The 18,663-nt window shown below is 45.0% G+C and overlaps 1 protein-coding gene across 1 annotated transcript in view; it reads left to right on the top strand.

The window, feature by feature from the left end:
- LOC145391625 (nicotinamide phosphoribosyltransferase-like) overlaps window positions 1-18,663 on the top strand; it is a 385,561-nt gene that overhangs the window by 242,586 nt on the left and 124,312 nt on the right. Inside the window, exon 7 of the mRNA XM_080266164.1 lies at window positions 16,571-16,733. Within this exon, the coding sequence (XP_080122290.1) occupies window positions 16,571-16,733 (163 nt within the window). The remainder of the gene's footprint in view (window positions 1-16,570; window positions 16,734-18,663) is intronic.

Genomic DNA, 18,663 nt, shown 5'->3' on the forward strand with positions numbered 1-18,663 from the left:
TGTGGTAGTTCGGTGCATCACCAGGGTGGGTGGACAGTGATAATGGTGCAGAGAGGGTGGGGACAGTTGTTGGGTGTGGTATTTGGAGTGGTTTTGGGTGGGTTGTAGGGGTAAATGGGTTAATGAGTGGAGGTGTTTGGTGGGCTGGGAGGGTAGGTGGCTGGATATGTGGGTGGTCGGGGAGGGGTCGGTAAGTTAGGTTTGGATACTATGAGTTTGATGGATAAGTCGGGTTTAAATGGGTGAATGGGGTGGCGGAGTAAATGGGGTTGGGTAAGAAGGGTGGATGGGCGGGTGGGTAGGTGGGAGGAGTGGATGGACAGGATGGGTGGATGGGCAGGGTGAGGTGGGTTGGGAGTGTTCAGGGAGAGGTCGGAGGGTTGTATGGATGGATGAGATGGATGGCACTGTTGGGTGACCAGGGTTGGTGGAATTCGTGAGTGGAGAGGGTGGGTGGAATTTGTGAGTGGTGAGTGTGGGTGGTAGGGGTCGGTGGGCAAGATAGGTTGTCGGGATGTGTGGGTAAAGAGAGTCGCCAGGGTGAGTGGGCACCGTTGGTCGCCAGGGTGGCTGAGACGATTGCGTGGTCGGGATGATCTAAGTCGGTGGTTGGGTTGGGTGGCTGGATGGGTTCAGGGTGGAGAAGTGAATAAGTAAATAAGTTGAGTGGCATTGTTGGCTGAACTTCGTGTGTGACATTCGTGGGTTAGCAGGGTGGATAGCAGGGATCAGTGGGCTGAGTGGGTGGCAGGGGTGAGGTTTGTGGTTTGTGTGGGATGGGTAAAGTGGGTAGGTGGATGAGTAGGTAAGTGTATATGAGGCTGTCCATATGACAAGACAAGAGAGGGACTCATGTGGCCAAATAACTTTTAGCTGTTACTTGGATTTTAGTCTATCACTTAGAACACGTTGGGTAACTATTTGGAAACCAAACTCTAGACATTAAGGTCATTGCAATGAAATCTGCTAAAACTTCGATATGATTACTTCTCATGGAAGTGAAAATGGATCTGTGCACTTGATAATACACCTAACAGTAGAATAAATAAAAGTAACATTACATGCGGCAATACGTGAGAGTGAGCGAAGCTTCATACCTCCGATCCCTCCGCCTAACAAATCATTGTTTTGGTGGGGGTAAGGAGGGGGAGTTAGGGGGGGGTAGACGTGTGCAATTAACCTGACTTCTGGTGGCAGATTACCCTGTATCGCGAATTTCTGTCCGGAGGTGTACCTGATACTCGTGTTTTTCAAAGCTACTGTCACACAGCATTTATCTGTTTTGAATGCGAGTTTTGCGGACAATACTAATATTATCAATGACGATGGAGGTAGGTGGTGGCAAACATCACCCACTTCCTTGATATAGTGCTACTTAGGCCTTCCTTCACCTTTGATCAATCGTTTTCTAAGTCTATGCTCCACATTTCCTCTTTCTCCCAGTTTTCTTTTTATCACTCTTCTTTCCTTTTCATGTGGCTTTACAATGAGTGAGAAACCTAATGGTTTCCAGTGAGTCAGAAAACTATTTACAGCCTTAGGTGGTAACCACATAACCCACTGTGTTCCCAACGTATCAGCAAGTGCGTTGGCGAAAGGTTAGTGCCACTCACCATAAAACGACTAACTCAAACTCATACAGCCACTCCTTAGGGGATTATGGCATCTGGCTATAGAAGACAGATCATTGTCAATATTTTCAGCTTCCTCATAGTCCGTACTTGCAGGTGGCCAAGATTCCCTGTGTGTTGCTGGGACGGCTTAATTAGCGTTACTGGTGTGTCTGCTGGATGTTCCGCATACTGCTCATCTCAAGTTTATTGTGCTGCGGGGACGTCTTTGTCAGTATTACTAGTTGTCTACCTTGCAACATTTCCTGCTAACCCATTTCACGGTTTATATTGCCAGCTTTTTACGTTCATTGATTGCATTGGTGATCAGTTATTTAATGAAGGAGCCTAAATATTTGCTTTTCTTACACCGACAGACTGAGCCTTACCCACAACACACAAGACAGGCACAATTTTGGACCACCCTGTTTTATTACTTTTCTCAGTTTTACACTTCTCTTGTGAAGTTGCTTTATTTGTATTTACTATATTATTGGTTGCATTACTTGTTGTGGATTTGACTGAGAGAATTAAGAGATATTCTTTGAGATAATTTGGCTGTGTAGAGAGGATAGAGAATGAGAGACTGACTAGAAGAGTGTGTGTGAGTGAGACTGAGGGGGGAAAGGGGAAATGGTAGACCAAGGATTAGATGGAGGGATCGAGTGAAGAGATATCTGAGAGAGGTGGGGAGGTGGGTTGAAGAGAAGGCAGCCATATAGCGACGTGGAGGCAATTAGTTTATGATCACCCAGTACTGCAGAAGTTCTCAACCTTTTTCCCACCAAGTGCCCCCCTAGTTATCAGACCATCAACCCATACCCCCATTAATCTGACACTGAATATAGAATGGTAATATATTAACACTAATTCAGTATACAATGGATACTATTAAATGGTTGAAATTGTAATGACTTTACGATGCAGTTATGCATTAACATCGTCATCACTGTACAATGATACTGCACAGAAGTGAAATTGTGGTTACAGTACTTTATGAAGAAAATAAACGTAATCACTAATTCACATAGACTGATACTATATGGGCTGTTGTAAATTAACGAAATTATAATTACTTCATTTGGCATGTTAGTATTTATATTAGATTTTAATATTTTAAAATTTGACAACCAGTGTTAAACTTCTCTGTGAAAGCTGAGCCTGTTTTGTGCAAACAAGTTTCTCAATTTAACCCTTTAACCGAGGGGGTCATTCCAGAATGACATTGCAAAAACTGGACCAAACCGCGGGTGTCATTCTCGAATGTTTGTGAATATTTTGAATACCCCGCGTTTTTTCCATGCGCCAATTGTTTCAAGGGAGAGTAGCTATTAAGTTCTTTCACTCCAGCCGACCCCCACCTCCCTCCTCCCCCCCCTGGGGCCTCACCTCCCACCCCTGGGGCCTCACCTCCCACCCCCTGGTCCCCCACCCCACCCCGGACCAAACACGCATCAGTATCTGTCCAGCTGTGTGAGTGACAACACTGCTGATGTGGAAGTGAAGTGCAGGCAATTACAGTGCCTTTTACCTGCCTCAGTGAACACAGAGTGGGTATTTATCGTATGTGCAGCGTTCATATATGTTTATAGTATTATTATCAGAATGAGGTTGGCATTTGGTAATGGTGTGTGAGCGAAAAATAGTGATTACAACACCGCTGATATGGCAGTGAAGTGCGGGCAATTACAGTGCCTTTTACCTGCCTCAGTGATCACAGAGTGGGTGTTTATCGTATGTGCAGTGTTCATATATGTTTATATTATTATTATCAGAATGAGGTTGGCTTTTGGTAATGGTGTGTGAGCGAAAAATAGTGATTACAACACCGCTGATGTGGCAGTGAAGTGCGGGTAATTACAGTGCCTTTTACCTGCCTCAGTGAACACAGAGTGGGTGTTTATCGTATGTGCAGTGTTCATATATGTTTATAGTATTATTATCAGAATGAGGTTGGCATTTGGTAATGGTGTATGAGCGAAGGTAATGGTGTGTGAGCGAAAAATAGTGATTTTAGATCGCTCACTTCTAATGGCACTGCCCATCCAGTGAGAGTCAACGAAATCATGAAACCTACATCATTGCAAAGCCGAAGGTTAGTACTTTCTAATGGTACCTTATTTTTCGCTCTAGATATATTCTGTGCAGAGTTATAAAGGTTTAAAGTTTGTTTACATTTTGGTCGAAACCCCTGCGGGAGAGGACAGTCGGGGCAAAACAATGCCCGCGGTTAAAATGTTAAGGAGCAGTATTTAGACAGACATATACAGTCATGCTCCACAATAAGCTGGTGCTCGGTGTTTAGCTTTTATGCTCATCAGTGTTGAAAATCCTTACTCACATAGGTAAGTACTAGGAAACATCATCAGTTGTTGTTGTTGTTTGGATATTATTCCCACAGCATGGTGGGGAACGGGCAAACTGAGAGCCCGTCAGGGAGAAACAGAACAAAAAGCACAAAGCAGGAAAAAAAAAAAAAAAGCGGGGACAAACGAGCGTAAAGGAGCAGAGGGCTGTCACGAACTGCAAAAACTGGAGCAGGATGGTGCAATCAAGGCAACTCATCGGAATCGTCGATGTCAGTGTAGTCTGAGTCCCGATCGAGATCTTCGTAAATTGGCAAATCCCCTGAGTCTCGCAGGCTAGATGGGCAGCCTAGATCATTGCTCCCCCTCATCTTCTCCATGGCTTCAACGAAGCCACGCTCGAGTTCAGCCTCTAAGAACTCGCGAGCAGCTGCAGGATTGACAGCAGCTGTCTCAGCAAGATGGGGAGGCAAGATCGCAACGAGCTCAGGGCGAAGAGGAGAGTGATCGGGGACAGGCACAGGTGGAGATAGTGAGGCCACGGGCACAGCAGCAGGCGTGAGGGCCACACCCTCAAGCAGCAGATGGAGAGTCCTGGGAGGAAGGCCCCTGACGATCCAAGGAATCGGCTGGATCAGGTGAGGCTGCCCTGTCTCCTGCAGCTGCGGTAGGCAAGGGGTGTACCTCAGCAGAAACGGTGAAGGTGTCGAGTTCCATAGGTGTGGTCGGATCGGGGTCGGTGATCGGAGGGCCAGACAAGCCAGTCGCCCTGTTGATGGGGCCATCCAATCGCAGCCTTTTCCCCGGTGTAGTGCGAGGCCGAGGTGGACGTGGCCGTGGCTGCAACTGCGGCCGCCGGGGACGACGGTCCTGACGAAGGACGAAATGTGGATCGCCGGCAAAGCTCCGAGGGATGGCAAGGCCCGGTAGCCCGTTCTCCTCGAAAATCTGAGGGAGGAGAACGCGCAAAACAGCCTTGTCACCCCCACTAAAAGCCTGGGCCGTAGCGACACACATCGAAGCAAGGAGATTCGTCTCCCCAGAACACCCAGGACCGCGAGGCCGTCGTCTCTGGGCCGTAGGGCACCACCGTGCATGGGCAGAGCCCTGCACAGCAACACCCCCAGGCCCAGTGACATCACTAGCCTCAGGACCCTTAGGAGACTGACGGAGACGAAACTCCACTGTCTCACCCTCGCCAAGAGAACGCTGAAAGTGTCGGAGATTTGGTGCAATGATCCCGAGTCTGTGTACGAAAACATCAACACCGCTGTCCCGGCGCCATATGAACCCGTACCCAGACTTCACATTGAACCAAACCACCGCACCCACGATCTTACTGGCTCCTGGCAGCTTCGAGCTACTGCGAGATGCCCCCCTCAACGGGTCGTAGACGTGAGCGGTGGAAACGGGAGCTCGAACTTCAGGCATCGAGACATCTGCCTGGGGCAAGAGCTGGACTGGGAATAAACATCATCAGTGTTGAAAATCCTTCCTCACATAGGTAAGTACTAGGAAATATCATCAGTGTTGAAAATCCTTCCTCACATAGGTAAGTACTAGGAAACATCAGCAAAGACCTCACAGCATCAGCTACAGCAGGGTAACGTTCACTCATTTTAGACCAGAATTTGGTCAAATGCATCTTTTGCAAGTTTCATTCACCAACTCAAGGAATTCTTCTTGCACGTTGTCTGGGAGAAGGTGCACATTGACAGTGAATGGGTTTGTAGTCAGTTTTAATTCGAACTTTCTCAGTTCGGGGAAATAAGACTGCAACTCCATTTGGAGGGAAGAAAAATGTATTTGCACAAGGTGCTCAAATTCTAGTTTTCCAGTGTCTTTACTATTATCAAGTGCCTCACTAAGGTATTCAAACATGCTAAGATTTTCACCTTTGACCTTTCCTTCCCACAGCTCCAGCTTCATAGTGAGTGATCTTAGTTTGTCCATGAAATCAGTCATTGTAGAAAAAGGGCCATGTAGGGATAAGTTTAAGGAGTTTAGTCGTAAGAATATGTCCTTCAAGTAAGCCAGCTTTTGAAGCCACTGGTTGTCTGACAAAACCTCGGAGACTTCAAGCAACTTTGTCTTGTCACGTATGAAGAATGCAGGGGAAAGGTCCTCCTGCAGTGATTTTACTCCTGATACCACATTCCCCCGCGACAGCCAGCGAGCCTCAGTGTGAAATGGTATTGATTTGATTTGATTAATTTATTTCGCCCGAAGGCGACGACAAACCTAGTACAATGCCATGCGGCCATATGTAAGGTGAGTACAGGGGAACTCGTGCCACGGAGGGCACGCTGTCGAGCTATAACAAATTGACACCCACCAAAGTGTGGATGACACATGAGAATAACATCTAGGTTATCATCTTCCAACAAATGTTTACAAGTGTCCACTAATGTGAGTCTGTGTGGTATTAAATTAGAGACAAGTGGACCTTGCAGGCAATGATGGTCAAGGGTGTTGGCACTGGGTGCGTCACACAGCTTACAGGAGGAGAAATGAGATGCATTGCCCGCCCCAGCCACCTGCCACACAGGTCGGTAGCCCAGTCTGAGGCGGGCACATACCACATTATGTCGACGAACCATAAGACCAATGCGACGATATCTATGGGGACAAGAGAGAAAGTGGTCATAATGTTGGATGGACGCACTGTGAGCTCTCTCAGCATTGATATGGTAGAGCAAAGGGGAGTGGGCTGTTCTGTGTATTATCTGCTTGTAGCAAATCGGGGAGGCATTAGTAGCATCCACAGTGGGCGGATCCAGTCCACAGGCAGTCCTTGCAAGGAGGTCAGCGGTGTTGTTGGCTGTGAGACCAATATGAGAGGGAATCCACAGAAAGTGCACCACCAGCGAATGATCGCGGGTAGTGGCCAATTGATGGAGTATTTGTGTGGCGAGGTGTTGATGTGCAGGCCTGGGAGAGGAGAGGGCGTGGAGGGCCGGCTGTGAGTCACAGATGATCAAGCCGCTGTTGTTCATCTGTATTAATAAAGTAACTGCATCCAGGAGTCCATGTAGTTCGCAATACATAGAGCTTGACGAGGTTGGCAGTTGAAGGCCCAACCAGCCCTCTTGAGGTGGGTCCAGACCTGGGGAAAATACAGCACAGCCAGCACTGACATCCTCCTGCAGGGAGCCATCAGTGTAGATAAGGTGGACCAAAAGGAGGGAAGATGACAGCCTGGTGATGGTCTCCAAAACTAGCTGTTTCTGAAGCTGAGGCAGGTCAGTTTTGGAGGCCGGAGTGTATGAGATAGCAGGCATAGGGATCTGCCAAGGTGGAATGCCATAGTCCACCTCCTCAGCAAGCACTGGTACGTTGACGTTTAGCTGCCGGACATTTGAACAAACAGTATTAACTAATGTGCTGCCACCACTGCGAAGCAGAGGCCTTGGTGCAGTGGGATCAAAGGAAGTCCGAATGATGTTAGAGTAGTGGGGAGAAAGACGAGGATAATGCAGGCACTTAATGCTGAAGTATGTAACCATGGAGTATATTCTCTCAACAAGTGGTGTAAGGTTGAGTTCAAGTTGCATGTTGACAATTCTGGTTGAACCAGGGCAGCCCAGGATGAGTCTCATTACTGTGTTTTGGAATTTCTCAAGAGGTTGTAAGGCTGTTCTGGAAAGTTGACAAAGAGCAGAGGAGAGATAATCAACAACTGATCGAATGAATGCTATGTATATGGTTCGTGCTACAGGAATAGACACCCCGGCAGCATAATTAGTGAGCCACTTGAGAGGTTTTAAGCGCTGCTGTAGCCGGGTCAGCAGATCCTAAACAATCGGATGCACGTGTTGTCTTGCAGGAATGGAAGGAGAAATCCATACAGGCGCCCCCAGATAAAGGTACTGTGTGCACAGAGGGTTAACACAATCCCCAACAGAGAATGTGTTCTTGCTGGACGGGAAGTGAAGATTCTACTCTTTTCTGGAGAGATAATGAGTCTGCATTTGGAAGCCGACTCATGAAACAAGTGAAGGAAACTCTGCAGATCTGCAGGGGAATTTGTTTGAATGCAGATGTCATCAGCATAGCAAGTAATCTTGGTTCCAGGGATGTCAGGAAGGAGGGTGAGTAGACGATGTATGAGAATATTAAACAAAAAAGGACTAAGGAAACCACCTTGTGGAGTACCAAACTCGAAATCCTTAGCCATGATGTATGTGCCTTTAAAAAGAACATGAGAGGACCTATTAGAAAGGTAACCACGTATCCATCGCAGCAGGTTTCCCTTAACTCCAAAATCCACTAACTGGTCAGGGATGATGTCTCTGTTGGCGACATCAAATGCACTCTTCTAATCAATGAAGTCCACTACACTGGTGGGGGATAGGAGGGTGTATAGCTCCATGAGGCAGTGATGTGTCCCACACTGTGGTAAAAAGCTGTACAGTTGGGGTGAGAGCTTGTCCTGGGCCCGTACTTACAAAAACTACATCATAGTTAGGTGAAAGTCATAAATGTGAGACTTAGGGAGCACCTCATCATAACTAAGTCGAGACTTTGTTAGGTCGAAGTCACAAGCTGCTGAGTTAGCGGTTGGCGCTGCATAGCACTTGAGAGTTTCGAAAAATGAAGAAAAATCTAAGAAAACAACAGAGAAAAGATGCTACAAAAAATCAGAAATTACTACGATATTTTCTTAAATGTTTTCAGGGTAAAGTAAACAGATTAATGTCATTTTTGAGGAATTATTAATTTACCACTTTGTGTTGTGGACGAGGACATGTTGCCTCTCCACACCACCCTGTAAACAAACACCACCACCGCTATCCAAGCATGGAGAACTCCAACAATGTAACAAGCAAACGTTCCAGAAAGCAAAATTGGACCCCCGATGCCACATATAAGCTGGCACAGTTGTATCTTGAGAACATACACGTGCTGAAGGGGGTTAAAGCCTTGTTTCTTGCCGTTGGTCTTGTTAGTGTCTCCCGCACCAAATCGGTCACAAAAATTATGCCTGCACGGTCCAAACGATATCTCTTGACCAGTTCTGCATCACTTAGCTCGTTAAGCACATCTTTCCTTTCACGAAAATGTCTTGGTTGACGCTGGCGAATTTGTTGTTGTTGTGGTGCGGCGGCCATCTTTACTGTTATGATCGAGTCATAAGCCGCGTCCGAAGCGCTATAACCACTCGGGAGGGGTCTTAAGCTATGACTCAGTTTAAGTCGCTCCTATGAATTTAGGACAGACTTTAGCCCTATGACTCAGTCTTAGTGTTTTATAAGTACGGGCCCTGCAGCCTAAACAAGAGTCTTGTAAGGAGGATGCATTCCAGTACTTTAGTGAAGCAGGAGATGAGGGAAACATGTCAGAATTTATCAGTGCTAGGTTTAGGAATAAGCACGATTGTACTGCGGGTCCAGGCTTGTGGCACGTATCTGAGATGGATACAAAGGTTGAACAACTGGAGAAGGGGATTACCAGGAACTTTCAGGAGGACATGGAGGACAGAAAAAGTGATGCCTCATCACCTGGAGCCGTTACCCTACCCCTGGCGAGGGCCCTTCGCAATTCATCGTCAGTTATAGCCACACGATCCTCATTGTCTGTCCTCAGTAAAACGGCGGTGAGATAGAGTACATGAAAGTTTTTCTGGGTGGAGAGCACGTCCTGTAATAATGCAGGAAGGGTGCAAGCTCGTACCTGTGCAGACCAGGCATCTACAAGATCATGTGCGTACTGTGCTGGACTGTGGTGGAGGACACTTGGGGGCTTCTTCTCGACAACCTTGTTGATAAGATGCCACATGGAACCAAAAGTCGTTTGATGGTTGATGCTATCGGTAAGTTTATGCCATGAATCGGTATAAATGCAGTGCTGGGGAGCAACTAGATCATCCCTCAACAACTGATACCGATGGAGACTCTCGGGGGATGGTCATCTTTGAAAGGCAAAACCATCTTCCACCGCCTTCCTCTCTGCCTAAGCGATGCTATTATCCAGTGTCCAGCTGTGGGCATCGTGATGACGCATAATGTGTGGCCTGCTGACATAATGGGTGTAGAAGTCATGCGTGGAGCTGACAAGTAATGAATACAACTTTTTGGGACAATGAAGGTCGAACGTGGGTAGAAGGTTGGTCATATAGGAGATGTATGTAGGGCAGTACTTGGGTGGGATTGCAATGCAAGTGCGTCTGTGTACAGAAGGTGTACAACCTTCATTATTCCCTACCTGCAGGTAGGGAATAATGAAGGTTGAGAGCAATGTGATCACAGAAGAGTGCAGGGATAGATGAACACCTGACCAGGGACGCCACGAGGCCAGAGGTAAGGACATGATCTAGTGTGCGTCCTCTACAGTGTGTGGCTCCACCGGTGTCCCAGCAGGTGTGAGCTGATTACGACAAATATACTCAAGTCCCGTTACGGTTAACGGTGGCAGAAAGGTCCCCCGAAGCAGGGTGTCAGGCATTATAATCCCCCATGTATATCATGCCATGGATGGTGGGAGCTGGAAGAGCAGCTGTATTCAACCTGTCTGGCACAGAGTACACAGTACACAACCAAATTGTGCCGCTTCCAATGGTGATCTCAAGAAGCTGGAAGGTTGTCTTGTCATCTACAGAGCTTTGGAGGAAACGGTGCTGGATGGAGGAGTGGACATATGTGACAAGTCCACTCCTAACTCGATGGACATAAGAAACATAACCACTGAGAGTGGGTGCTTCTACCACGAGTAGCGCACGACCAACAAAGGATTCCTGAATGAAAATGATATCCGGGTGGTGATTGTATACATATCCTTTGAGTGCAGTAAGCTGAGACCGGTTAGTAACACCACAGGCGTTCCAAGAGATGACATGCAGTTGTGCCATGTTACCGAACTTTGCCATGACGTTTGCGAGCGTCAGATGAGGAAGTGGTGGTGGCATGAGAAGTGCTACGCAGCATGCTACGAGGGAAAGACTCCCTTGGGGGAGCATTCAGTCATCCAATGGGAGTGACAATGGAGTCCAGCTTCTCCGTAAGGGTGGTGACAGTCATAATGATGACTTGCTGTGATTCAACCAGTGAATTTAATGTTGTCTCAAGTGTGGCTTGCTTGCTAACCAAGCCATCAATGCGGGCTTCTATTGCATCGAAAAATGCCGTAAGTGAGCTAATCCGAGTCCTGAGAGTGGCAACAGCATCACGAAGTTCAGTGACTGAAGCTGAGTCCAAACCGACAGTGAAGGCAGGGGGAGCAGCAGTGCGGAGTGGTGGTAACGCCAGAGGAGCCCCACCCTTAGCAACGGGGGCAGGGTTAGCCCGGCGTCTAATGCAACCATGCCAAACGTTAACCCCTTCTTGATGACATCGGGGACATTTCCAGTGCAAGGTATTTGCAGGTGGTGGGTTGGGTTGTATCCAGGCTGTATCAGAAGCAGGTGGAGGGGGTCGGTGAGGACATGTCCGAGAGTCGTGTTGGCCAGAGCACCATGCACAGCATTCTGGCGCAGAGCAATACTGAGAGATGTGACCAATGCCCCAGCATCGAAAGCACCATGGTTGCTTGTCCTTCATCTTGTGAAACTCACAAATTGGGAGGCAGGGAAGGAAGCTGAAGGTGACAATTGGTGGTGGTGGGTGAGGAAGACTCCAGGTGACTACCAGCTGGTTGACAGGAGTGTCATTTTGGTGGAAACGTAGGGCTGAGTAGACACCTGGCAGCTCCTTGGCCAAGTTGGGATCAGTGCAGACAGGATAATGTGTAAGGAGGTAAGCAGGAAATCTTGTTGGCCCTCTCAAGTGAGTCTTAAATTTCCAAAGAAAGGGATAGGAACTCTCCTTTAGTTATGCTATCTACGATATCCCTGCGACGTCTGGAGATGTAGACAAAAAGGGAAGTGATGGCAGACATCTTGACGTCTGCTTGGGTCAAGGCGAAAAGCACATTTGATCTCAGACAACCATCGAAGTTTGATGTCCACAGTTGGGTTGTCTTTGAATAAAAGCTTGATGTAGTCAGCCCTGGGCACAAACGCCGGGGGCATAGAGGCAGGAAGCAATGGCGAAACTTGGGGGGATTGAACAAGCTGCGAGAGGTGAGGAGTGTTGGATCCAAGGGCAGTTGCCCTCTGCAGAGGATCAGAAGTCTGCCACTTGGAGGATTTGGTAGCAGGGGATGAAGGCTAACTGTTGCTGTCCGAGGTGTTATGCATGGGGCGCTCGGCAGAGGAAGATGCCTGGCTGATGACGTGAGGTGCGGCAGGTTCAGATAGTGCTGGTTCCGTAGCTACTTCCCCAGCTAGTGTGACATTGCTACTACTTTGTGGTAACTGTGGCCAGTCACTCTGAGTCGTTTCATCCTCGTCACTTAGCGCCAGGTCAGCTTCAAGGTCATCGAGAGTGGCAGGGCCTGAGTACTCCATGCTGCACACCTAAGCAGATAGCAGGGTGAGCGGGACGTCAGCTTCACCAGCACGAGAGAACAGACCAATGGTAGCAGGGGAAGTGGAGTGACTCGTCCAGGAGGTCACACAGGTCGTACTGCGCATGCACAGAAACGAGAAAACCCGACCTGGAGGGCCCCATCTGCCGTACTGAATTTTCCCCCCAAACGACAGGCTAAGTTCAAACACCAGAAACACAACCAACGGTAAAGTAGGCACTGGACCTTTATGTTGCTCCCTGCAATGACAGAAGGATGTTGGAAGGCAAGGACCAGCGGAAAAACCAGGAATATGAGCTGCACACAGCACTGATTCGGTTATGTCCGGCCCTATGATGGCGAAATCCCCAGTTTGAAATGGTAGACTAAAACTTCTTCCTCTGCTCCAAACTCTTGGCACGGTAGGTGGAAGAGTCGTGTTTTTAGGGCAGTTGACTTGATATTTACCATATGCATGTAATCAGGTACCTAGATGACAGAAGACCTGCATTTGACGCGATAATGGCCGCTTTGCAGTAAAGGACCCAAAGCTGGAAAACAGTCCCTTAAGTTGAAACCTCGAGATCTCGGTTTGTAACAACTATAAATTGATGAAACTCACGGTGAAGCAAGCTAACAGTGTCTAATTAAATGTTTTGGGTCCGTTACTGCAGTTGCAGTTCGGCTTCGCCAGCCTTGTCAGATCCAGGTCTTCTGTCATCTATGTTAGGTACTACTAATATTAAGTCAGATGGGAGAGTTTTAGACCCTAGGGCAAATCTGTGAAGCATACAATGAAGATGACTCGTTTCAGAATTCGCCTCATTCGCTCTGCCTCAAAACCATGATCAACGGCCAAGCAATGCTGGTGCTCCATGAGTTGTGCACACATATATTATTAAAAGAAAGTCATGCAACCTATAAAAAAATTTGAAACTTCATGAAAAATTTCTTCAGCAACTGTAGTCATCTCAAAGCATTAAGAACAAGAAATCCCACGTAAAATCTCCACCAGTAATGCATCGTACAAACACAAAGAGCTGGGCACAAGCATCCATGTCAGTCGACGCATCAATATGAACTGTAAATTTTCTTAAATATGCTCCTTTTAGTTCAGCAATCACTTGTTTGATAGCTTCAGACAGCTAATATTCTTCGATTAACAGTAAAATTTGAGGGGAATACTGAAGTGACCTTCTGATCAGCATCACATCCAGTAACACAGTGGACTTCTGCATCATTTACTGTTCAAACGAGCGAAGTGAGCGACAACACCAAATTTAGTTACAGTTTGGACCCCCAACATATGTACTCAAGCAAAAGTTTTATCGCATCAGCAAGAAATGGGGGCAGGGGTAGGGGGGAAAACTCTCCAGTAAAGTAGCGGACTTTTTTTGGATAGGCCCTATCTCAGCTAATTTTGAAGTTGCGAGAAAGATAGACACCAATTTGGAAATCGCATAAAAATCCTCAGTTATTTGCATTTCATAGATAACCTTAATTACCGTAATTCCCGATAGTTTTTTTTTCCGTAATTCAAGGATACGATTTTTTAAAAATGGAGATTAGCGTAACAGCCGGCTGCACAAGAAGTAACGGTATAATGTCGCTTGAGCAGCTCAGAGGAGTATTTTCCGACGATTGCTGAGGGCAACCAGGTTTTGCCTTTTGAAAACAAATAATACTTTCTGTTTGGCTTTTTATTTTGAAAATTTTTGACTAAATCCAAGTCAAACTAATACAATACCCTGATCGACGAAAGAAAATCTGAATTCCTTATTCTGACTGGAATTGGAGCCCACCGAGAGATCTGGTGAAAGTAATTTTTGTGAGTGACCAAAAAGCAAAGTAATTATTAACCTGCTAGGTCCCAAGCCCTAGACCTAAAATTAATACAAGAGGAGTATTAGTATTAGGAAGTGTGAGGAAATATTTTTAGTGCAATCTAATAAGTTCTTTTCAGTGTTTTCGGGACAGGAAATCAGAGGAAGATGATGAGCCACAGGAGACAATATTCATCACTGCCTGATGTGCACGCTTACTTGCTCGAACACGTTCCACACCTTCAGTGTGGACGCCTCTTACATGTTTAATCTCCTACACTCACTGCGTTACCCACACCAGTAGACTAAGCTGTCCCGTGGTCAAACCCTTAATACGGACCAGTGCGTATTTTATAGGTTGGCGTATTTGGGTGCAAAACATTGTAATCTTGCCACTACATAGAATATATTGTACATCTGCCACCTAAAGTTCCCTTCCTCTTCCCACCCTTCAGTAACTCATTATATCGTATGGGTAATGAAAATTATTAAAGTGAATTGTGTAAGTAACCCAACAGATTATAGTCTTTACATGGGACTTCACTCAATCTACTACATTGTTATGGTTTACTGAATGGAAAGAGGAGGTACGGAACTTTTGCAGGCAACTGTACATAACTATTCATTAGTCTATCTGTTTATTTATTGCCAGACGCCTTAATCCCGTAAGGGGTGGCTACAAACACATCGCCTCCATGTCGCCCTGTCCCTCTCCATTTCACTGCCCTGCTTCCAGCTCACATCCCCCTCTCTCATATACCTCTCCACTTCATCCCTCCATCTCATCTTTGGCCTCCCCTCTCTCTCCCCCCCCCCTCTACCTCACTCACATACACTCACTTCGTCAGTCTCCTGCTCTCCCTTCTCTCTTAATGGCCAAACCACCTCAATGTATTCCTCCTAAGGCTTTTTATCACATGCACATCCACACCACAACAATCCTTCACTCCTTCTTTTGTCAGTCTGTCTCACCATGTGACTCCACGTCCTTCTCTCGAATAACTCATTTCCACTGCCCTCACTCTTGACTTGTGTCAATCCAACAAGGTCCAAGTTTCACTTCCATACGTTAGAGTTGGAATCACAATACTGTCATGCTGCGACTTTTTTACTTCCGTGCTCACTTCCCGGTTTCTTATCACTGGTTTCAAAGAACCAACAACATTAATAATTATCATAAGTTGCTTTTTAAATAGATAAATGCTGTGTAAAAATAGCTTTGACATGATATAGGATACTTGCTTGACAGTGTTATGTTTCGATTTGGCCATACATAAGGAAAATAATAAGCACTTTCTCGAACACTGGAAAAGGATAAACGGATTTTGATATTACATTTTCCATTTTGAAGGCTAACTCGAAGCATAACTTCGTTCAGCAAGCGTTTGAGTATGTCAAAGTTACTTTCACTTAATATTTATCTGTTGAAAACATTAATAATAATGCTATGGAAATTGTCAGTGTTGATAATTTGAACTTCCCTGTAGCCCCAAACTCGCAAGTAGTCAATTGCAGTCGTCAGTCACAGTGGCGGGCACAGTGATGCCGAGGAAGCTTTTTTTTTTTTCTTTATTGGTTGTGTTCCCAGATTTTCGGCTATCCTATATAATAATAATGATAATAATAGTAGTAATAATAATAATAATAATAATAATAATAAAATAATAATAATAATAATAATAATAATTATTATTATTATTATTATTATTATTAATACAGTAATAACCAGAACGCCGTAAAATTGTCCAAGGACAATTTTTATATAGAAAAACTTCCCACAGCCATTGCCTACTAGAAGCCAAGCTATAAGAGGACCTTGAGGTCAAGGTCAATGATCTTCTGCATGTGACCTTAGGTCATCAGGATCTATAAGTCCACCAAGCCTGGTGGCTCTAACTTTATTTTTTTTCTTTCATGTAAAATCGGGTAACGTCTCTCTCTGGAGTAGTTCAAAAGTTTAAACCACAAGCGATCTCTGAGAATGTTGATCAGATCTGGACTACATTGAGCACTGCATTCTGGCCAAGTCCCAGGTATATGCTAAAAGAAATTCAGCCTTGTAACGTAAATGGTTCTTGAGCTTCAGGGTCACTTTTTTTCCGGAGTCTATCCGGGTTCCGGTAGGTGGATCAGGATGATACTGGGTCAGATGAAGCGGCCAACCAGTATTATAATATAGGAAAGAATGAAGACTGTAGCTTAAATGGTAAATTACAGTATGGTATGCAAATGACAGTGATTTAAATCATCCCTAGAATGATCATAATAAAAATATTGACAAACACAAGAAAATTTCCCATAGGGATATGGAAAGTTTTTATAATAATAATAATAATAATAATAATGATAATGCAGTAATAATAATAGTAATAATAATAATAATGATAATAATAATAATAATAATAATAGGACAATATTAATTAAGGTATTTTCTTTTCCTGAACTGCAGGCATCAGACACAGTGGCTGGCACAATGATGTTGAGGAAGTACTACCACCTGGACGGCGTGGCTGGGTACTCGGGCTGTTATTCCGAGCACTCCACGGTTACCACCTGGGGCAAAGAAAACGAAGCTCGAGCACACGAATACATTATCAAGAGTCATCCTGGAGGTGGTGTATTGCTTATCTACTCATGTATTTTTCTATTTGTGTAGGCATAATCATCCATCTTTGTAGATTTTTTATTTATGAATCTCTCAGTTTTTCGAAATGTAAACAAACTCTAAAGACATCGAGCTTAGTCTTGTAGTTTTTACTGTACACCCATTATTTAATTAAATTAGTAATTTATATATTTGTCTGTCTAGACATATTTATATATCTCTTTATGCATTTAGATTCGTCTGTTAATCATGAATCTCTCTGTTTTTGAACACATCTAGTCTAATCTTGTATTTGGTACTGTACATCGTTACTCTTCTAATTTCTGCCTCTTTACTTCTCTGTGTAGACTTACCTATCTGTCTGCTCACCTACGCCTATCGATTTTTCCATATCTATATTTTTAACTGGGTTGGCTGAATGCTCTGGCTTTTGCTCCGTGCATTTCACGGTTAATAAAAAAAATGAATCTCCAACACAAAACCTTATCAAGTCTTTTCTTTGAAATGCTGAATTGTGTGGCGCTGTATTAGATTGCTTATCTTTTGACTCTCAAGCCGTCTGAGCGTTACTTGTGCTTATCTCATATTTTTTTCTCATATCTTGCTACATGTCCATTTCATTCTTGCGGGGTAAGCATGTGGTGACACTAAGTGCAACACCAGTGCCCTTTGGTTGGTTGGCTTAAGACCACAATGTTTGCCAATGAATATTGACAAATTTTTGTCAAAATTGAATGACTTCATCTTTACCTTATCCCCAGCCCATCCACCAATCCTGGTCCAAATATGCTTAAGTTGATCTTGCCCTGTGATCTTGACCGTGATCTTGACCATTGACCAATTGTTCTGAAAATTAAATCAGTTCATCTTCGCCTAACCTTAAACGGTCTCCCAAGGCTGATTCAGTTCGAATAAAAATGTTGAGTTATAGGGTCGAACAGTTGGCGTTTATCTCTGACCAATTGTTCTCGTACTTGAACACTTGCTGGAAGGAAGTTGAAAATAACGAAATGGATAATTTTAGTAATAAGCATAAATTACCATTTAAAACTGATAAAAATCATATGTAAATAGCTTTGGCGAAATGTATTTGCTGAACAGTATTATGTCTTGACTTACCGGTCAGTAGGGAAAACGATATATTCTGAACCACTGTGAAAATATGGACGGTCTGTGATACTGTACGTTCCATATAATCCTATACTGCTAAGTCGAAGCATAGTATTGTTGAGCAAGTACTGAATATTATGTCAAATATATTCTCACTCAGCATTTTTCGTACTTAAACGCCATTTGTACTAATACTGCGGTTGTTTTTATGTCGATATTTAAAACTTCCCTGCAGCCAAAAACTCGCTAGTGGCCATTTGAATCACTTCATCATTTTCTGTCTCTGAACACATCCAGCAAATTTGATCAAAACCAGATCAGATTTCCGTGAGCTGACCTGTGATCTAAAAACCCCATATTGGCTCCCTCGTCACCTATTGAACTGATGGTCCTCAGTTAAATGCCAGATTTGGTGCAGTTCCATATTGTTTTTCCAAAATCGTTCTAACAGACAGAATAACAAACAGAAACAAGCCGTGTGGTGTGAAGACGGCTCAGTCAGTGTGTTCTGTATCTATCCTGCATCATTTATTAATTTCCTACTCCCTCGGCCACAGTCACGCCCACACTAGCCGACTGAGCCGTCCCTGCAATATTATCAGGTACTACCAGGTGCATTTCAAATGGTGCAAAATTTACACACCATCCTGTATATGTGTAGGCGTATTTACTAACTACACTGTACTTCTAGATATGTAGCAAGTGTAGTCCAGTGGTCTAGAGTGCACGGTATTCCACCCTAAGGCTAATGATGGATGGCTGGAAGGGCATCAACACACACTAACATGAGTCCTCGGAATAGGGACAATACCTCCGCCATCCAAATA

This window comes from Coenobita brevimanus, chromosome 19 (genome assembly GCF_032717465.1).
Source record: "Coenobita brevimanus isolate Jiangsu-jjx chromosome 19, ASM3271746v2, whole genome shotgun sequence".
In the NCBI taxonomy this organism is placed as follows: Eukaryota; Metazoa; Arthropoda; class Malacostraca; order Decapoda; family Coenobitidae; genus Coenobita; species Coenobita brevimanus.